General features: G+C 36.5%; 1 protein-coding gene across 11 annotated transcripts in view; it reads right to left on the bottom strand.

Annotated features, from left to right (window-relative positions):
* Window positions 1–17,012: 17,012 nt before the first annotated feature.
* Ppip5k2 (diphosphoinositol pentakisphosphate kinase 2) overlaps window positions 17,013–23,144 on the bottom strand; it is a 61,734-nt gene continuing 55,602 nt past the window's right edge. For all 11 annotated transcript variants that reach the window (XM_057751502.1, XM_057751486.1, XM_057751461.1 and 8 more), the window contains 2 exons: window positions 21,563–21,688; window positions 17,013–18,688 (listed from right to left, as the gene is read on the bottom strand). In XM_057751502.1, the coding sequence (XP_057607485.1) occupies window positions 18,576–18,688; window positions 21,563–21,688 (239 nt within the window). In that variant the 3' untranslated portion in view covers window positions 17,013–18,575. The remainder of the gene's footprint in view (window positions 18,689–21,562; window positions 21,689–23,144) is intronic.

The raw sequence follows: 23,144 nt of genomic DNA on the forward strand, positions 1-23,144 counted from the left end.
TCTGTGGTCTTTGAAAGGTTTAAAGAATGCCTATCCATCTAAAATACCTCTCTGTACATTTAGAAAATTTAAGTAACATAACAACAAGCTTGACTATTATAGATGATTATCTATTAACCTATATTTCTTAATTATAACAGAATTGACCTTAAATTTTTATCAATAAACCAAGATTCATACCAATGCAAATCTCTATAGCATATCCCCCTTTAAATGTAAAGAAACATTTTTAAACAATATTTGGGAATGTAGGCATAGTTCTCCAGATTGTTTCCTGCTTTTTGTTGAGTGAAGTAATTTTTGGGGAGTATCCACAGTGACCTTTCAGGGGGTCTTGGTCCATCAAACCAAATGGAAGCAATCCACAGGTTCTCATCCTCTGTGGAAACAAAAGAAGAACCTCTTTTTCAAAGCAACATATCTCTAGAGCCAAATTCTAAAGTCAAGATACCTTTATAATATACATGATGATTTCACTTAGCAGCCCATACAAAGAGATGTCTCTCTGTACTTAGCTCCTTCACAGTCAAAAAAGTTTAAAAACAACACAATAATATACAAAATACTTTCTGTGTATTTTTCATATTTACATGGCTTATTTATTTTCCTTTTATTCTATGACTATCTGTACTCTATCTCTTTAAAGACTTTGTTTTATCTTTTAAAAACCATTTACTTCTCTTTATACTCTTTTTCTTCTCTCTTCCAAGCCTACGTACATTTATCTAACACTGTGGCCCAGTTTGAGGTCTTTTACGTCTGAATCTGTCCTATTGTATATCTTCAATTATTTACTGTCCAAGAACACTTCTTAAAATGCTAAGTGCTTCTTAAAAACTTAAGCTGTGACATTCTTAGGGGAAATACAGCATAGTCTGCTTGCTTCACCCAGACCAACATGGTGGAAGTCCATTCACCGAAGCTGCAAGCCATGCACATTGCCCCAGTTCCAAGTGTGTAGTGGGTCTATATGTAGCCATTAACCAGTTTGTAACATGCTTCTTACAAACACTATTTAAATGTTCAGCCTCCTGAAAGAGTCAGAGGTCATGCTGACAGCATGGCCCAAAAAGCTGGCATTTCAAAACAGCATGACTTTTTTCCTGCTACCACTGATTCAGGAAAACCTCTCTTAAAGGGGCCATGTCTCTGCTTGCTTCTAGCAAACAGAGCCCACCCAAGAAAATACTGCTACCAAGCAAGCTTAACTCTGTTCTTTTGTGTCTAGGATTCCTTTTTAAGCTTTCTCAGGTTTTACATGGATTTAGTCCACCATGTTCACATGCCAATTTGTAGCAGGGAGGCTGCTTATTTGTCCTGGCCAGTAGAACCGAAATAATCACACAGAAACTATATGATTTAAAACACTGCTTGGCCCATTAGCTCTAGCTTCTTATTGCCTAACTCCTACATCTTAATTTAACCTATTTCTATTAATCTGTGTATTGGCACATGGCTGTGGCTTACCAGGTAAAGTTCCATCCAGCTCCAGTGGGGCTACATTAGATTGCCAACAAAATATCACTACAAGACCAGATGTCTACCACAAGAAACACTGCAAACACTCCAGAAACAAAGATCCCAATACAAAAGTAGAAACATGAACAGCCATGACAATATGTGTCTTCCTTCTGAAGGTAATATTTGGATTATATATTTCCTAGTATGATATCACCAGAACACTAGTGAGAAGGTTAACATGTGTACTGATCAAAATGGTGTTCAGCTGCTAAAATATCAAAAATTATCCTAGATTTGTCAAAATTAACCTTTGTGACTTTTGAAACATAATATGTTCGTGTGAATATCCCACAGATGCAGTATGTGGCTATAGCATTTCCCAAGCTTCTTTGACTAGTAGAAATTTATTTTCTTATTTCTATCTTACTATCAGCACATGCAAAGTTGATAGACCATCACTGCACAAAGTTTTCTTTACTAAAAAGTTTAACACTCTGTGGTGGAAACATTGAGGATGTCAGGGTAGATTTTGAAGGCCCCACTGAGATTGCCCAGTATTTTCTTTGGAAGACTAGCTGTTTCCCACCACAGACACAAATCCTTTGGCTTTTGGCTATAATGTCATGCACTAGATTTCACTTCAATACACATTGAATGCCCACCTTGGCCAGGACCTGCTGAGTGATCATCAGGCTTTATTCCTTATTTGAGATTATAGTCTTACTCAACATGGTTCTTTGATCTAGGGATTCTGGCTAAAGATGCTAAATACTTCAAAACATGTTTGATAGCTATTCATGTTTCTTCTTGAAATCCTCTGTTCAGTTTGAAAGCCCATTTCTAAACTCTGTTGTTTTTTTTATGTTTAGTTATTTGGGCTATTTGTATATTCAGTCTAGATACTAATCTTCTATCAGGTGTATAGTTGACAAAATTTTTCCCATTCTGTGGACTGACTCTTCATTTGATTGATAATTACCTTCACTTTTTCTTGACATCCTGCTTGTCAGTTTTTGGTATTATTTCCTGAGCTGCTAAAGCCCTATTCAGTAAGTACTAATATATGCCTATATGTTGATGTAGACTTCTACTTTTTCATCTAGAAACCTAAAGTGTCAGCTCCTAGGTTGAGGTCCTTGTTATGTTTAGAGTTTATTTTCAAAGAAGAGCTAATACCAATAATCCTCAAATTGTTCCACACAACAGAAACAGAAGGAATACAAATTATTTTGTATGGCCAGTTACCAAACCAAAAAGTGACAAAGAAAGTTACAGACCAATCTCCCTCATGAACATTGATGCAAAAATTCTCAATAAAATACTAGCAAAATGAATCCAAGAACACATCACAAAAATCATCCTCCCTGATCAAATAGGTTTCATCCCAGAAATGCAAGGATGGTTCACTATATGAAAATCTGTCAATGTAATCCACCATATAAAAAAACTTAAAGAAAAAAATACATAGTCATCTCACTAGATGCTGAAAGAACCTATGACAAAATTCAACACCCCTTCATGATAAAGGTTCCAGAGACAACAGGGATACAAGGAGCATATCTAGACATAATAAAGGCAATATGCAGCAAGTGAACAGGCAACATCAAATTAACAGAGAGAAACTTAAAGTGATTCCACTAAAATAAGGGACAAGGCTGTTCACTCTCTCCATATCTATTCAATATAGTTCTCAAGGTTTTAACTAGAGCAATAAGACAACAAAAGGAGATCTAGGGGATACAAATTGGAAAGGACAATGTTAAATTTGTAATCTTTGCAGATGATATAATAGTATACATAAGTGACCCCCAAATATTTTATCAGGGAACACCTACAGCTGATAAACACCTTCAGTAATGTGGCTGAAACAAGATTAACTAAAAAAATATCAGTAGTCCTCCTGTATACAAATAATAAATTGGCTGAGAATGAAATCAAAGAAACAACACCCATTATAATAGCCACAGATAATATAAAATACATTGGAGTAACTCTAACCAAACAAGTGAAAGACCTGTATGACAAAAATTTTAAGTCTTTGAAGAAAGAAGGGGGGGGGGGAAGAGATCAAAAACTGGAAAGGTTTCCTATGCTCTTGGGTAGGTAGGTTTAATATAGTAAAAATGGCAATCTTACCCAAAACAATCTACAGATTCAATGCAATCTCCATCAAAATCCAAGCACAATTCTTCACAGACCTCAAAAGAACAATATTCAAGTTCAAATGGACAAACAAGAAACAAAGGATAGCTGAAGAAATCCTGTACAATAAAGGAACTTCTGGAGGTATCACCATTCTTGACTTCAAGCTCTACTACAGAGCTATAGTAATGAAAACAGTTTGGTATTGGCATAAAAACAGATACATGGATCAACTGAATCGAATTGAAGATCCTAACACAAATTCACATGCCTATGAACACCTGATTTTTGAGAAAGTAGCCAAAAATATACAATAGAAAAGAGAAAGCATCTTCAACAAATGGTGCTGGGATAACTGGATGTCATGTAGAAGAATGCAACTAGATCCATATCTACCGCCCTGCACAAATCTCAAGTATAAGTGGCTCAATGACCTCATCATAAATCCAGTTACACTGAAGCTGATAAAAGAGAAAGTGGGAAGTAGTCTTGAGCCCAGTGGCACAGGGGACTACTTCCTGAACATAACACCAGTAACACAGACACTGAGATCAACAATTAATAAATGGGAATTTCTGAAACTAAAATCTTCTGTAAAGCAAAGCATATTGTCAATAAGACAAACTGGCAGCCTATAGAATGGGAAAAATATCTTCAACCCCACATCTGACAGAGGGCTGATATCCAAAATATACAAAGAACTCAAGAAATAGACATCAAAATATCAAATAATCCCATTTAAAAATAGGGTACAGTTTTAAACAGAATTCTCAATAGAAGAATCTTAAATGGCCAAGATACACTTAAAGAAGTATTCAACATCCTTAACTATCAGGGAAATACAAATCAAGATGACTCTGAGATGCCATCTTACACCTCTTAGAATGGCCAAGATCAAAAATGCTAATGACAGTCTATGTTGGAGTGGATGTAGAGTAAGGGTAACACTCCTCAACTGCTGTGCAAACTTGTATAGTCATTTTGGAAATTAGTATGGTGGTTTCTCAGAAAATTGTAAATCAATCTACCTCACGACCTAGCAATACTACTCTTGGGCAGACACCCAAAGAAATCTCAACCATACCACAAGGACACTTGCCCAGCTATCTTCATAGCAGCATTATTCATAATAGCCAGAACCTAGAAACAACCTAGATTCCCCTCATTGGGCACCATTAACTAGCTCAGTCAGTAGAACATGAGACTCTTAATCTCAGGGTCGTGGGTTCAAGACTTACATTGGGCACAAAATGTAGCATGAATAATACCAGGGGCTGAAGAGATGGCTCAGAGGTTAGGAGCATTGGTGTGAAAGTCGTTCTGTATATGTGTTGCTTTTATATGTTAATGAATAAAGAAGCTGGCTTGGCCTGTGGTAGGGCAGAGTAGAGCTAGGTGGGGAAAACTAAACTGAATGCTGGGAGAAAGAAGGTGGAGTCAAGAGACACCATGTAGCCATCACCAGAGACAGACACCAGATGGAATTTTACCTGGTAAGCCACAGCCACATGACAATACACAGATTAATGGAGATGGGTTAGTTTAGGATATAAGAGCAAACTAAAAATATGTTTAAGCTATGTTCCAAACAGTTCTGCAAATAATATAGTTCTTGAGTGATTATTTCATGGTCCAGGCAGCCGCAAATGAACAAACAGTTTCTTACTACAGAGCATTGGCTGCTCTTCATGAGGACTTGAGTACAATTCCCAGAAACCACAAGATGGCTCACAACCATCTACAATGAGATCTAGTGCCCTCTTCTGCCATGCAGGCAAACATAATGTGAATATGTTTTATTACCATTGGCTAATAAAAAGCTGCTTTGGTCTATGGCAGGGCAGAATAAAGCTAGACAGTGAACACTAAACTGACTACAGGGAGAAAAAAGGCAGAATCAGGCAGACACCATGTAGCCACCCAAGAAACAATATGTAATGTAACAAACCACTAGCCTTGTGTTAAATATAAAATAATAGAAATGGGTTAATTTAAGATGTAAGAGCTAGCTAGGAATATGCCCAAGCTATTGGCCAAACAGTGCTATAATTAATATAATCTTTGTGTGATTATTTGGGTCTGGGTGGCCAGAAAACAAAAGCACAGTCTCCATTTACAGTGTACGTATTCACTCTTCCTATTATTCTTTTCTTTTTCATCTCTCATCCTTTCCACATCTCTAATAAACCCTTTTATTTTCATGTTCTTTTGGCTCCCAAAATCCCTCAAAGGATAGAAAATACGTACACTTATCTTTCCTATATCTTGAGCCTCTAGAATAATGCCTGGCATAAAATACAAGTGCAATAAAAAATTCAAAACGGCTCAGTGGAAAGAATGCTTAACTTACATGTACAGGGTTCTGGGTCCAATCACCAGTAATAAAAACAAAAAACAGAAAACAGAAAAAAAAAACAGAAAAAATTTTAAAAGTTATATGCATGCAATAGTTTTCAGGCAAGACAAGAATGTTGGGTCTTATAAAAAGTAACTTGCTCATGGCTATTTGGTCAGCATATTATGGAGAATTGATTTTTAAGATTAGTGGCAGGGTGCTGTGAGAACTCCTTCAGTTAATAGCCTTTAAGGTGCCAACACATTTGGGTGTGATCAAATGTAGACATAAAGATTGCAGTTTCTCTCTCTCTCTCTCTCTCTCTCTCTCTCTCTCTCTCTCTCTCTCTCTCTTGGCTGCTGGATTTAGTTCCTGTTCCCCACTCATGCAAAGGACTGTGATCTGCTGAGTCTACCCCTAAATAAAGAACCCTTTATTATACTCAATTCTGAGCTAGTATGGGACTACTTTATAGTGTCCATCTACAGCAAAAAGCATCTAATATACTCAAATATACTTTAAGTTTTCATTTTACATATGTTTCTTTGATATAGTATAAAATTATTTGCACTGAGATATTAAGTTTACTTTATTTCCATAGAAATCTTCTAGAAGTCTATCACTTCAGAGCTCATAAGCTGAATGCCAAGACTGTTCAGCCAAACTGCCATCTGGTGTTTGATATGTGAATTGCATGTCCAACATCCCTTTATTGGTATTACTGTTCTATAAACAGTTTTCTAAACTTTACATCTAGTAACTGAAGAGGATCGGTTGAATACCTAGTTTATGTATAATTAATACAACAGCAGTATTAGGATATGATTGAAGGCTATCAACCACAACCTTGCTTTGAACTATTACATTCTACTCTTTCTTTAATGTAGAACTCTGGAAAATCCATCTTCAAGTAAGTTATGTAACCTTTCATTTGATAACAATTGTATACAAGAAGGTAAACTCAACTAGTAGGAATCAAATACCAGGGGACAGAGGGGTTCTTCATATTTATTCTCCTTTGTCTTAATAATCCTTAATAATGCTAGGGTTCCTGTATGTAGTTTCAGAGAAAGTAAACTTTAAAAAAGAATTAAATATTTCATTACGGTATTCATTTCTGTTGAGCTGCCATAATAAAATAGCAGAATTACTGTCTTAAATAATAGAAATTCATTTTCTTGTGCTTCTAGGAGTTGAAAGTCTGAGCTCAGGGTTTCTTCTGAGGTTCCTGTCCTAACTTGAAGATTGGTTGAGTATAACTATGTTCACATGGAGTTGTTCCTTAATTTGCGTGTGGTTCATAATTTAATCTTTTCCACAGAAACTTAATCGTGGGGTGAGGGCCCTTCTATATGTTCTTCCTTCCACTTAAGTTATCTCCTCAAAGGTCCTGTCTGAATAGCTATATTCTGACGGACTGGGAGACAGTCATGATTCATCATACATATCAGAGGGATACAGATGATAAACAGTCATGATGTCACCATACATATCAGAGGGATACAGATGATAAACAGTCATGATGTCATCATACATATCAGAGGGATACAGTTGAGAAACAGTCATGATGTCATCAAACATATCAGGGATACAGATGAGAAGCAATCATGATGTCATCAAACATTTCAGGGATACAGATGGGAAACAGTCATGATGTCACCATACATATCAGAGGGATACAGATGGGAGACAGTCAAGATGATAACAATCATATGTTCTTAACTGGATGGTACTTTGAGAGTGGGCTCTGCAGCCTCCAGAACTGGGAGGGAATAAATTTGTTTATTATAAATTACTCAGTCTCAGGTTCTAGGACAGCAGCACAAATTTGAGTAAACTGCTTCTTATGGTTTCCAGGTTATTTTTTTTATCACCAATAGCGATGTTGCTAAGGCTATAAAGGAGGGTAAACCTCAAAATCTTTTTGTTTTTAGTCATAAAAATGGTCTTCCTCATTACTTAAGCATTTTTATCAGTAATGCAAATGAAAAACATGACACAGTGGTGTTTCACACATAATAAAACATACCTTTTAATGTGTTTTCTCTAGTTTAAATGACATGTAAGAACACATGAAACAGTTGTAAAATAATGAGCCACCTGGAAACATTTATTCTGTAGTTGGTAATTTCATAGCTGCTCTTCCTAAAGTTAATACTTTATTATTTCAGGGCCTTCAAAAAAAAAAAAAACAAGTCTTATAGAATCAGGGAGTCTCTTCAGAGCATTAGTCTAGAGTCGGCACATCCTTAAAGAATAAGTAGGTCTCTGGATATGGTGCTGGTATACCTTTAATTGCAGCATTCCAGAGAGAGAGGTAGGCATGAGTTCCAGGCTGGATAAAGCTACATAGTGAGACCCTTTCTGAAAATTAAAAAATAAATAAGTCAGGTATAGCAAGTGAGTCTAGCTTTTTTTAGAAGATTTATTTATTAATTATATATACAGTGTCAGTCTGTACGTATGCTTCAGGCCAGAAGAGAGCATGAGGTCTCATTACAGATGGTTTTAAGACACCATGTAATTGCTGGGAACTAAACTCACACCTCTAGAAGAGCAGTCAGTGCTCTTAACCTCTGAGTCATCTCTCCAGTCCGTGAGTTCAGTTTATTTATTTATTTTTTATTGCTTTATAAATAATACCATTCAAAAATTCCACTTCCTCCCCTCCTCCCATTTCTCTCCCACTCCCTCACTCAAGCTCCCCCCACCCCTCCAGTCCTGAGAAAGGGTAAAATACCCTGCCCTGTGGGAAGTCCAAGGCCCTCCCCACTCCATCCAGGCTTAGGAAAGTATGCATCCAAAGACTAGGATCCCAAAAAGCCAGTACATTTCATAGAGACAAATCCCAGTGCATTATCATTGGCTTCTCAGGCTGCCCCAATTGTCAGCCACATTCAGAGGGTCCAGTTTGATTCCATGCTTGTTCATTCCCAGTCCAGCTGGCTTAGGTGAGCTCCCATTAGATCAGGCACATTGTTTCAGTGGGTAGACCAACCCCTTGTAGTCCTAACTTCCTTGCTCTTATTCTCCCTCCTATGAAGATTTGTGTTGGAATTTTGATGGAGATTTCAGTGAATTTGTAAATTTGTAGAGTACTTTTGGTAGAATGGCTTTAAAAAAAATTGTATTAATCCTACTGATCCATGAGCATGGGAGATCTTTCCAACTTCTGATACCTTCTTCAGTTTCTTTCTTCAATTTCTTAAAGGTTTTATCAGACAAATCTTTCACTTGCTTGTTAGAGTTACCCCAAGATATTTTATATAATTTGAGGCTATTGAAAAGGGTCTTGTTTGCCTGATTTCTTTCTCAGTCCTTTTGTAATTTGTATTTAGGAAGGCTATTAATTTTGTATCCAGCTACTTTGCTGAAAGTGTTTATCAACTGTAGGAATTTCCCAGTGGGATTTTTAGTCACTTTATGTATGCTAGCATATCATCTGCAAATGAAGGTACTTTAAATTCTTTTTTTCCAATTGGTACCACCTTGATTTCCTTCAGCCGTTCTATTGTTCTAGCTAAGACTTCAAGTACTATATTGAGTGTGAACAACCTTGCCTTATTACTGATTTTAGTAGAATTGCTTTGAGCTTCTCTCCATTTAAGTTGATGTTGGCTTGCTGTAATCTGCCTTTATGATGTTGAGGTATTCATACAGGGTTCCGACAGGGTTCCGAGTCTGTCTCTTCTACCTACTTGGTTAAATGATGTATTATATTTTGTATTTATGTGTCCTTCTTTTGGACCATAAATGTCTCCTGTATAACTTAAAAAGAGAATTTTATGAATCTTCCATTAATTTTGAATTCTTAGCACAACTCATATATAGTGAGATGGCATTGGATTTATTTCTGAATAGCTGCTATTTTTTTTCTCGTTTTGCAGTCCATTATCTAAAAACAAGAAACAGAAAGAAAATATTTGTGGAGAAACAATGAAACTAATAAGTTTCTATCATGTTGAATATAGACTCTGAAGAGCTTGAAATATATTTGCTGAGTGAGAAACAATGATACATTAATCATTGTACAACTAATGTACAATGTACAAATGTACAACTAATCATCATACTATTGGGCTGAGCAATAAACAGTATTTTCATAGGCATTCTGTAAAGCTCCGACTAATGACTTAACAATATCATACCATTGAGAGAAAAGTGGGCCTTAGAAAGTTAAATTCTCCTTAAAATGAGAAGTCAATATATACTAGCAAAACCAATTAACCAAAACATAAGCCTACACAACTATTATAAAAATATGGAGGCAAATATCTGGAGAAGAGCTAGTGGATTTGGAAGGAGCTGTCGTTTGGAAATGGGACTGAGTGAGTGTGGGTGCAGGCCAGGAAAAAGGGAGGCAGTGAACAACCTATTGGGAGAGAGAGTTTGGAATGGAAAAATTAATCACAGACACCATGTTGTCATGGATTGTGATTGCTATTGAGTGTGTGGGTCCATACCAAATGATAAGTTTCTTCCCAGATGGAAACAAGACCTTTTATATTCATACTTTCGTCAGTGAGGATAATTATCTACTTATAAAGGATGTTCACTTAGCACATATTAGGTGAAAAAAAACCCACCTGCTCTCAGGCTACCATGGGAAAAGCTTCCAATTATGGCATTACTGACCATTAAAGAATGCCTTCTAAGGGCATTTGTATATTTAAAGAGGCTACCTTTATATTCACCACAGGGAGATCATCAAGTTTTTGCAATCTATTGTGTTTTGTTGTGTTGGTAGGAATTTCCAATGCTAACTTAGATCCTAGATCTAGCAATTAGGTAAGAAGTTCTCCTATACTATACTTGATGTGGTTATTTGAACGGAAATGTCCTTCATAAATTCATATGTTTGAATGCTTGGTCCCCAGCTAATGTCACTGTTTGGGAAGGATTAGGTGCGGTCTCTCCTGCTGTGGATCACGATGTAAGCTCTCAGCTCCAGCTCCAATACCAGGTCTGCCTGCCCCCATGCTCCCTGCCACAACAATCATGGACTCACTCACAGAAACTGTAAGCAAGCCCCCAGTTAAATGATTTCTTCTAAAAGTTGCTTTGATCATAGCATCACTTCACAGGAATAGAACAGTAACTAATAAATTTGGCAAACAAGTTTTCTGCTTTTTATAAATAAGTCAGAAGCCAGATGTTCATTTTTTTAAGATCAACTTTACAGATGTCATTGTAGCAGTTAATCAGACAAGTCTAATATATCACCTATGGTTGGAATCCTGAACACGAAATTTGTCTCTTATTGACATTTAGTTTATGGGAAGATACTGCCTGCAAAGACTGATTCTGTATACATATATTTTTGTTGTTGTAACAGAAATATTTCTATAACAATGCTTTATTTTGGCTAATATAAAAATTAGTTTGCATTCATGACATCCACTAACACCAAGAACTAAACATATTCTACATATCAACAAGAAGCTATCATCTAAGCTTCTGTCATGCTGATAATTTTCAAAACATAGCTCAGGACCACACTAAGGAGTAAGAGGGAGTAATAATAGGAATAAGGACCATTAACTTTCTGGTTATATTCTTGAAGCAAATGCTCAAAAGAGCATGTTAACTGTGATGACAGAGGGTGACAGGGGTAGCAGAAGGACTAGAAAATGCTAGAAAATTCTAACAGGGACAGGAAAAGCAAGCCATGTGGATTTTGAAGTTTCTGGACCTCAAGCAAACCCTGTGGGTTACAGACAGAAAATCAAGACCCAATGGAATGCAGAGCGGTGTAGGGTTTCCCACATAAACAGAGGAGCGTTGAGGTGAATACTGAGGTCTTTCTCCCATTTCCTTATCCATAACAAATGACTCTGTTCTTTCCTTGGGAGATTTAGAAAATCATCACAACCAAACAGCATAAGCAGTTTCCACACATTCATTCGTTGCTGGTACTTCACCTTCTTGCCAAGCCTGTAGACAACCTGGCACGCAGAAGGACTTTAGGCATATGACTCCAAACTGGACACTTTCTTTTATTTTTTTAATTACTGAAAGGATCCCATGCTTTCCCTGAGTTTTGAATCTTTCAATTTTAAATTTTCAAAATTGCATTTCTCTACTGAAATGAAACGGGTTGTGCCTATCTCATAGGGGGATGGACTGCATGGCTCCCCTTCTTGGGGCATGGTCCATGTATACAAGGCAAGTGACTTATAAAAAATGGTTCTAGATGTTCTGAAGCATGCAAGGCTCCTATTTTCATCATGAATTTTCAGCATTGACACTACAAGACAAATTGGAATTTTTATGTAGAGCCAAAGAGACAATCTTTAAATAATATGCTTTCTAATTTCTTTCCTGATAGCAACAATACTCTTCAGCAATACGGTGGAATCTGTGTTCTGTCATTATGTTTCATGCATCCCTCTATTTTCCCTTTTCTTTCCATCAATCTATTCATCCGTCCACTTCTCTTGAGCTTTCTCTTGAGCACTGAGTATCTTAAAATGGGATTTTTAAAAGCAGCAAGTTATTTCCAGAAGACATATTCACTTTTTCTTCAAAAAGAAAAAAAAAAAAAACTTTCCATAGATCAAGTGCTCCTGAAGCACTATACTCGGAATGACAAAGGGCCTGCTGTCTTCACCAAGGCACATCTTTATAAAAGCTTTAAAATGGGCATCTAAATTGTGCTTCCATTATCCCCTGGGGTAACACAATGGTTACAATATGAAGTTTAAGTATGGCAGTGCATGCCTCATTTTGTTAAACAGTAAACATGGTAGTTTGCTAGAGTCGCTCTCATTTCCTCTAACATCCTCTGAGATTGGATTGTTTCATTTTAAATATATTTTTTCAATAGGGAGGATGCTAGAATAACCTTGATCTTTGGGGGGTACCTATTAGATTGTTACTAGGCAGGCTGTTTGTTCCCTTGGCAACACAGGCATTCATAATAGAGTTTCAGAAGCTATGAGAGCATCCTTGGCTCTAAAAATGCTGAAATGCCACTGAAATGAGAGGCCTGGCTGACATTTGGACAATATACTACCCTAATACATCAGAAGAATAAAAATAATGTCTCAGATCTGTTTTTCCCCTTATGCTTTACTAAATGTCATTTGATTTGATTCTGACAATAGCATATTGTAGATAGGACTACCATTAATTTCACCAAAATTTGTCATGAACAACAACAAAAAAGTGATGCCTAGTTAGAAAATGGAAAGAAATATCAGTTTTCAACAATTAAGAAAAACCTTCATATGTGAAAATAGAAACACATATTTTCCTCAACAAAATAAAAGGAAAAAATTAAAAGAAGCTTTAGTCTTAGTCCTGATGAGCCAGAGCTGCTAAGTGCAGTGAAGGTCAAATAGGAAGGTGCTTGGGTAGAGTGATAATAGTTTCCAAAGTAGATGGCATAATCTGAGGGGGAAATACCAGAGCCTTGTCTAAAATTATGGAAATGGGATAAGTGCCTACACTAGAGCATTTCCTGTTACCACACATTAGCAGGAGAAGTCAGCCCACAGGAGGAAACCCCAGGAATCTACCCATTGTTCAGTGAATTCTCCTGCTGGAATTGCATATCATCACTTCTCATGCCTGCCTACAGGAGGGAGATGAGACAGAAGGCTACTCTTTTGTCGCTTTCATTTTGGCTCCTTATCTTAAATGGCTACTGTAACACCTCCATTTCTTATAGATACTGTTCAATATCTTGAAACACTGATCTAGTTCAAAATGTAAAGTGTTAAGGCTTCTTTCTGGTGGCCTGGCCTGGTCATCAGTTCCAGGCTTATGGAATTTTCCATGAATGTTAATAACATGGGGGTGGACAGATAGATGGTCAACTAAGCCATTTCAATTGTCCTAATCGAGCCTCATGAGGAAGAATGGCCTTCAAGTTTTGCTGGGCTGGTAATGAACAAGGATGTAGCCCTGATTGCTAATGACAGTGATCCTGTGAGTATGAGGTGAAATATTGTTGGGATAAACTTTGTATTATTTTAATGGGAGGAATCAGGTTACTGATAATATTATTGCAGATAGCCAGGAGCCAACTCTGCCTTTAGACCTTAAGAAATGTATAATGACTGTTCTAACAGTTTAAGACAGTTTTAATTAGTATTTTCTTGTCTACAGTGAAAAATTATAGCCACAAGAAGTTGAAAATCTTACAGGCAATAATACCAAAAGTACATTACAGATACATGGGCTATACAAACCTCTCTTGTAAGATATCTTAATATTAGTTGTAAAGCAAAACCCACTGTAAATTATACCCTAAAACTACAAAAGGAACAGAAATAATAGAAAACATAAATACAAACCAAAATAAGGAAGTAGAAATTAAATTTGTTTAGGAAAGTAATAAAAGTAGGTTATTTTCTAGGGTCCATGACTTCTCCAGTCACAGGTGTTTAACTTGGTTCATAGTACTAGGCAAGATTTCCCTCCCAGTGGGTAGGTCTCAAGTCCAATTACACAGCTATGAGTTACTCCCAAGATAAAAGTGCTACTATTGCACCATTGGGAACATTGTGCTGGGCTAGGCACCCTTGTGACTCACAAGCTCTATAGCTGGGTAGGATTTACAACTTTTTCTATTTTAGCAGCTTGCAAAGGACCTTTGGATATTATTACCACTAGTACCCAAGGTGATTCCTTCAAGTCTTGTGTTCAGAGTGTGTGGTGTCTTCAGCAATAAGTCCTTCAAGTTCTGGGAGGCGACCAAGTATTGCAAAGGCAATATACTATACCCTAAAAATACCTCGCCCAATGAACAGCAGGAAGCAGTTTGGAGGTAACTACGCCCAAATTCCCAAATGACTGTTTATAGATGTTTGTTTTCATTTTAAAAGGATTGATTATAAGTAATTAATGGGCACAGACCATTTCTAAATAAATAAATAAATCAGGGGGATACAATATATAGAGATGAATACTTTACCTTGGTATGGACTTTGGTCTATTGATACAAATTTAAGGTCGATTTGCTATACTGTGTTCATGTATTTTTGCTCTTGTTTAAGGTATTGCTTGTGCAGTTTGTTTAAAAATGTAATATATAATGAAGAAATACAGATCAATAGTCATAAATAATAATCACTGTCGTGTTAGATTTTCTAGATTTACAGATATATTTCAGATAGACAGGTAATCTTCAAATACTTCAAAGAACTGTAGAATATAGCACTTAAATAACTTAGGATTCTGTTGATGTGAGACATGATTGTTCCTGGCAGCACCAATCTATTCCCAAGAGAATGTTGGGCACGAAAGACACTCCACTTGGACCTTGTTTTCTTCTAGGCAAAACTAGCCTTTGGGGAAAGTACTGCCCCTGCCTCGGCCACATACAAAATTCATGATGTCCTAACTGGACAAGTACAATACAAGCAAAAAGACGGCCAAACGTTGCCAAAACAGGGTTAAGACTGTCTTTCAAATTTTCCTGTCTCTGAAAATCGTCCATCTGTTACTCTAGGCCTTAGCCATAGTTCATTGCCCCAACATTGCAAATGAAACTTGGGGTGACTGGCCAGGTAGTCAGCTGTTTCTGCCATTTCTTCAACCTTTTAGTAGTTGCTTGATTGTACTTCCTGCTTACTCAAGTAATATTATTTCCCTTCTCGGGTCTTTGACGGGGTTGAAGACTAGATAGTCATAGTTACTTTCCTCTTATGACTTAGCCAAGCCATTTCTAAAAGACTTAGACACCTTATGATAGAATAACTATTGAAACATTTAGCATATGTTTCTTGCTTGGTATTGTTCTGCTGATTGTAATTCTAATTTTTATACTTGATATTTGTTCTTATTGTATATAGTTCTGTATTAGACTTAGAATTCTTTTATTTAGACAGAAGGGGGAGATACTGTAGGAACTCCTTCAGCGAATAGCCTTTAAGATACTGACCCACTTTGGGAGTGGTCACATGTACTATATATGCAGATGTAAAAGTATGTGTAGATCGGCTGTTGGTTCCAGTTCCCCACTCATGCAGATGACTGCTAATCACTGTTTTCTGTGAGTCTGCCCCTAAATAAATAAAGCTTTATTGTACTCCATTTCTGAGTTATTGTAGAACTCTTAGTATGCCTACACCTAACTCCATTTAAGTTATACAGATATGTACATGTATGTGTGTGTGTGTATGTATGTAGATATAACTTTTTAAAAGTAAACATAATGTCTTCCCAGGGCTTCTTCCAACATGCCTAGTGTTATTTACCCCACCTCCTCCCCGATCTGTGTAAGAACCCTCCTCCCAGGTAAGTCTCTCAACAGCTAATTAGTTTTAAATTAGATTACCCGAGGAACTTTAACTTTGGCTTATTGCATTTCTGCTGTGTAAAAACACTGAACACAATGTCATATGCTTCAGTCACATTGCCACTTCCCTTCTGCCTCTATATTCTGTCCATTTATGACTGCTGAGCACACTGCTTTTCAATACAAGATGGCTGTGATGCCCTCTCACACTTGTGAGTAGTTCAGAATGGACTAAATACCTCATTAAAATCAGGTCAGCAGGGTCTACCAACAGGGGACTTTAAGATTTAAAATATGGGGTTCCCAAGTGTGAAAGAATGAAAGATAAATAAGGAAGACTGACACCTCAGGATGACTTGATAATTCCTCAAGCTTGGCTTCTTCATCTCTTTGCTGGCTGGACAATTAACGCTGCAAAAACAAACACCTTCTAGTATTTGAAAACTCTCAAACTCCACATCTCCTAAGTCCTGTAAGAAACAGATATTTCATACAAGCTTCCATAAATAGTCTAGGGTAACTATTTTGCTAGTACAAAAGAAACTCTCTGATAGTGTGTTTTTACAAACAATTCTAGGATTCTTCAAAGCGATGAGCTTACTAAGCAATACTATTGATTTTGGCAAATATAAAATTAGAACTACTAAATAAAACTGAGAAAAATGAGAGCTAGCGTACTTTCTAAGGTGGAAGACAGTAAACTGCTATGTGCATGGTCACTAATAAGTTTTATTAATTATTACTTAATATAAAATGTTATTGGGACTTTCTATTTTGAAACATAAAAGTAACAAAGAACACAAATAAAGCACTTGACATTCAAGTCACTCTTATTCTACAAAGAATTTTAATTCATTCCACTTAAAAAATAAAAGTAGTATCCTCACCCCCCCCAAAATAAGCACATTAACCACATATTCACATACAGAAAACTAACATACATTCAATTGTTTACAAGGTATATCACCATATAATCCATTTAATTCATTTACATTCAAATGAAGTATACGAACTTATTTAATTACATATAGTTTTAACTTTTGTATTTCATCCCTTTTAAAGCAACCAAGACAATAACTATTCTCTATGAATCAGTTCATATAGGATGATTTAAGGTTAGAAGTTACTTTTGAAGAATTATAATAGCTCTATTTGTACAATAAGGGTGCAGTAGTTCTGAACATAAGCCTGGGGCTATAGCTTACTGCTTTATGTCATGTCACATCCAATTCCTGACTTCTATTTAGCAGGCTGCACTGTTCTATTTGTTAATAATTTTAAATGTTTCACACAATTATTTGTGCATAAAGGGGAAAAAGCACCAAGGATAGTGATTTCTTCTTTTTGTAAAAATATTAGATGAAATTTCAACAGTGATCTCCAAATCTCATCATTTGTAAATGACATTTACTTACTACAAATGCTCAATCTTTGAATTTTCTTGGTGAAATCAACAAATACACTGAACATAAGAATGGAAAGAAAACAAACATATCAGAGATGGCACTTAGTAACAGCAGAATTCAGCTTAACATCAACAACTCCCATTTTTTATCTGAGCCCATAGAAAAACTCTGAAAATTAAGTGTAAGATTCATAAACTTACCAGTTACAGCTCATGAAAAAAAAAACTTTAAAAATGCCTTTTTTGCTAATATAGAAAAAAAAGTTTTTCCTGATGAACCAAGTACCCTTTATGGTAAAGAAATGTATAAAGAAAATATTTTTCTATGAATGAATTTGCAAATTTATGTGTATAAAGGTATACTTTTCCCACCTATATTTGTAATATTTTAAATAATTTACAATACAAAATTCAAAGCACAAATTGAAAAAATAATTCATGTTCTATATTCTCCAGTTAATAAATATTGCAGCATATGGTATAGTAACAATAACGAAAAAAATTCTAATGTAAATGGTCAACGAGATCTCTTTGGAAATGCACTTTAAGAAACGTCATCAACGTGTGATCTTGCCTGTCCAATCCTACTGAATGCAATCTTGTGGAGAAGTAAGGATGTAGAGTCATCGGACCAGAGTACACTTTGGTACCAGTCAGCTGGATTTTTGTGTCCTTTGTCTTTGCCATAGGCACATGGTAAGCATCACAGTGACAACAACAGCAGTTGTCATGTATTTTGTCACACACAGAAAGCTGACAGACATTATTTTGAACATTTCTAGATCCCACCAAAGCTCTTCATTGGAATAAAAACAGAGGGTCCTCTGGCTTTGGAGGTGTTTAAAGCAAATAGACAGGTATATAAAGCAAAGTCTGCTAACACATGGATCACTGGTTTTGAACAGCTTCATAAAGGCTTCTTACACATCTTTTGCGAAGCAACAAGTTTCTTTCTAAGTATAGGAACTTTCAATTCTGTTGCGACTTCATCTTTTCTTCCCAGTGCTTTTCTTGTGTTCATGCCCTTCAGTTTTGCCAGTTAAGCTCTTCTTCCGAGTTGAGGTATGAGAAGCAACTGCTGGAGATGGTCCGCTGACTGCTGCACCAACAGAAGAAAGAGACAGTGAGATACACAAGTCATGAAGGATAAAATAATGCTGGTGGGGATGGACTATTTTACTATAACTGTAAAAAACCAGTATAAGCTTTCAATATAACATTTTAAGTTTTTAGAACTCAACACAAATATAGAAGAGTGAGACAAAAGACTATGTTCACAAAACCAACTTTTTAGTTCACTCTATACTGTTATGGCAAACATTCAAATTCATCATTGCAAGTACAATCCATTCTGCTAATCTCGTTTATACTGTGGCCAGGCTTTTTCCCATTAGCTCCAGATACAGAAATCCAACTGCCCATTAGAACCGTCTCTACTTATATCTGACAGGAATATAAAGCATGCTTAGCACTGAATATCATTTCCCTAATGGGTACCATATTTCCTACACCTTCCATCTCATTACTGTGCGAGGCTGCAGAACTTATAACATGTCATTTATAAGGTCTATGAGATACCTAAAGTTACTTAATATACTAAGATTAATGTATGGTACTATAAATATTTAACATAACGGGAAACAGAAAAACATCTTTCTTAAAAAGGAGAAAAGTGACACAGACTAATCAGGAAATGAATAACTTAAAAAACAATTTTTAGAGCAGCAACTTCATGCACAGTGGTGAAATAAATCCTTATGTTTATAACAAATAAAACCTTGTAAAGTCTTGAAAGAAAACCTAAGATCAAATAGGATGCTCCAAATTAAAGCATAAAAATAAAATAACTGAAATAAAAACTGGTTGGATTTAACAGCAAATTGAGGCAAAAAAGAAAACAGCAAATGAGTGAGGATTACACCAAAAATACAAAGAAAGGAAAAATGAAGACAAAGAGCAGAGGCAGACATAATCAGAGTACTGAAAGACACACACACAGATATACACACACGCACACACACACACAGAACGAGAACACTGGCACAAGCAGAGAAAACGGAAAGTGTTAACTAGCACATCTTAGAGAAATAGTGGGAACCAGTAATCAGTGGGCTGTCAAGGAAAAGATCAATTCTATCCAAAACTGGATAGCAAGAATAGGCAAAGACATTTTTCTGTTGTAATAAAAAGATGATGTTGCCAAAAGACCCAAAGTGTAAGAAATGGTAAAAAAAAATTTATGCTTAATGAAACGAGTGAGAAATACAGACTTCAATGATGGAATGACACACATCAGAGAATGGCAAATGTGGAGAAGTATAGAGTTTTATCTCCCTGCCCTGTTTCATTTCTTTAAGATAAACTACTACTCAAGGGAACTATCACAGCATTGAACTCTATTGTTTATACTGCATGCGGAGTTAACACATACACATAGATAACCACATAGAAAGGACAGACGAAATAAAAGATAAAAGAAAAATCGAAGGAAGCTGCAACCTTTCTTTTTTTCTTTTTTTTTTTTTTAATTTTTCAAGACAGGGTTTCTCGGTAGCTTTTTGGTTCCTGTCCTGGAACTAGCTCTTGTAGACCAGGCTGGTCTCGAACTCACAGAGTTCTGGGATTAAAGGCGTGCGCCACCACCGCTCGGCAAGCTGCAACCTTTCTATGTATTACCCTGGATGATACGCAATTAACTCCAAGTAGACCCTGAAATGCTAAGATTATGTATTTAGAGAAAGCAATAAAAGAATAATGCAAAAAATTACAACAAAAAGCAACACACATATTTAAGTGAAATTCTACAGATTACTGAATCAATTCAAAATAAAGCAGAAAACAATAAAAATAAGTATAAGGCTAATTAGTATATAAGGAACAGCAACATGTTCTGCAGTCCCAAGAGCAACTGAACCTTTTGGTTCCCTGATTACTGGCTAGGCTGACTGACACCAATCACACCTCCTCTGCTGTTTTTTATTGTCATGGACATAAAAACAGTACTAATTTCTTAGTAAAAGAAACTATACAAATGTCAGTTTTGTATTGTATATTAAGTACGTCAAAATTATACTGACGACAACTGTGCAGTATTGGACACGAGCTTTATGGCCCTTATCTGACTGCATAAGATTCAAATCTATTTAAAACACCAACTGATTCACAAGGCAAGAGTACCAGGGGATCTGTTCATCTGGCAGAAATGGAGGTTAGCTATAGGAAAGCGGCAATAAAAGAAACATTCAGTGAATGTTTACAATGTAGCCAACTACTTCACACGTGTGTATTCACCCCTGACAATTCCATAAAGGAATCATTATCCATATTTTCTTAGTGGAGACTAAGGATTAGTGTCAGGCAGGTCACAGAACTAACAAGTATATGCGTCTCACTCCAAACCACAAATTCATACTAAAAAGAAAATCTAAAATATAACAAACTTGAAAATAATCTCGACATCTCCGCCATGTGCTTTTATTGTGAAACCACAGAATGAACAGGTTTGCAGTGCCCATCTGGGATAGGGAATAGGGAGAAAGATCATCAGACCAGAGAAGCAGAGTTAGCGAGCAGAGGAAAATAAGAAGATGGAGAATGTCGTTGGCAGTCATGGTAGAAGGATCAGCATACAATCACACTAGCCAGCACTCAAAAAATGCTGGCAAAAGCATTCAATGTGGGCGTCACATCACCAGACTACAAATGGAAGATAAAAAGCACCAGGTAACGTTTTGTTTTTTAAACATAAAATGATGCCTTAGGCCCAAGAGATACAGGAGGAAAACACGGAAGCAAAAGAGGAAAGGAAAATTACATATAAAAACACACATAAATGACATGTGCAATAGATTTTGAATTCGGCATCACTACTGGGAAGGCAGTAGGAAATGCTATGATTTTTACAGCATCAGGAAAGGGCACTGTCGCCACTGTTACTGCTGTGTGGAATCCAGAGTTCAAGGGCATCTCTAACCTGCTTTGCTGCTTGCTTTAGTGCTCTTTAAGGTAGCCGGTGGCGTTGGGAGGATCTTTGCAGGTGTATACGTATTTAAGGAAACTTTTCTTCTCATTCCCGGGCTGGAACGTGAGGCCATAGAGGCTGAAAAGAAATAAACAAAATATAGTAACACGACAAAACCACTTTTTACTCTCAGTTTTACAATCTTGGGAGTTGAACCCAGAGCTTCATACACGCTCCCGAAGTACTATAACACTAAGTCATATATCCCCAGCCTTCTCCTACTTGTTATTTTGAGATAGCCAAAGACAGTCAGGCTGACTCTCTACTCACTCTGCTGCCCAGGCTGACCTTGAAATTGTAATCCTCCTGCCAGAGTCTCCTGAGAGGGTAGGATTACAGGCCTGTGCCGCAAAACCCAACTACAAAAATTCTAATAATATGGTTTAGTGGGTAAAAATATGTCCAATAAGTAATAAATAAAGGTATATAATAGAAAAGACAAGGTTTCCAGTCAATTCAGCCAAGTCAGCTTTCTAATAAAAAGGCAGTTTTCTCAGAGCCTTAACTCAAATAAATGTTTATACTGCAAATACATATTTCAACAGTATACAGCGAAGAATCCCCACACCCCAAATCCACAGAGAAACATGCTACTTGCATCCTGCTCTAAGAGGCACTTAAAAAATGGCAGGGATGGGGCTGGAGAGATGGCTCAGAGGTTAAGAGCATTGCCTCCTCTTCCAAAGGTCCTGAGTTCAATTCCCAGCAACCACATTGTGGCTCACAACCATCTGTAATGGGGTCTGATGCCCTCTTCTGGCCTGCAGCAAACACACAGACAAAATATTGTATACATAAGAAATAAATAAATATTTAAAAAAATGGCAGGGATTCATGACTTAGTTTTATTGCCTGTAACAAACAGCAATTTTTAAGAAAAAATCCTAATGATAAGTGCAGACTTGGGATTATTTATTTATGAGCATTTTCATCTACTGACATATCATAGTTAATTAAATAGATAACTGTATGGTAAGCAGTTAAATAACAGGTTCTCTTTCTTTTTACACAGATGAGAGTTATCTTCCTTGAAGGGAGGAGAATTTATCCATAGCCCAGCTTTCTACTCAACATGGGGGCACAGAATGGAGCAGCAAGAGCAGGTAAGGAGGTAACTTTTGGCTATGAAGTCCTATGGGCAGAGATGAGACAGCACGCAGGCAGCACATGGAGCTCACTTGCATGAGTTTCTAAGCTCTGGTAAGATACTGCTGTCAGTCGTCTTCAATTACAACTTTTGGATTTTGTTCTCAATGAAGAAAAGACTTCAGACAAACTAGATTAGCAATATATTCTTTGCTATAAACACCACAGAATCATTACAGTTCTGTGCTTACTGGGAATTAAACATAAACAACAAACTCACAGTATTCATACTAAGTATAAATTCTGTAACTGGTCTATAAAATATGAGATTCAGATTATTTCATAACTGGCACATTTTATTTAGTAGTCCAAAAGAATTGGGGTGGGGTGTAACAAGGCTTTAGCAGAGTTCGAGTTTAGTGCTGTTTAGCAACCGACTAGTTGATTG

The sequence above is a fragment of the Chionomys nivalis genome, chromosome 2, assembly GCF_950005125.1.
Source record: "Chionomys nivalis chromosome 2, mChiNiv1.1, whole genome shotgun sequence".
Taxonomy (NCBI): Eukaryota; Metazoa; Chordata; class Mammalia; order Rodentia; family Cricetidae; genus Chionomys; species Chionomys nivalis.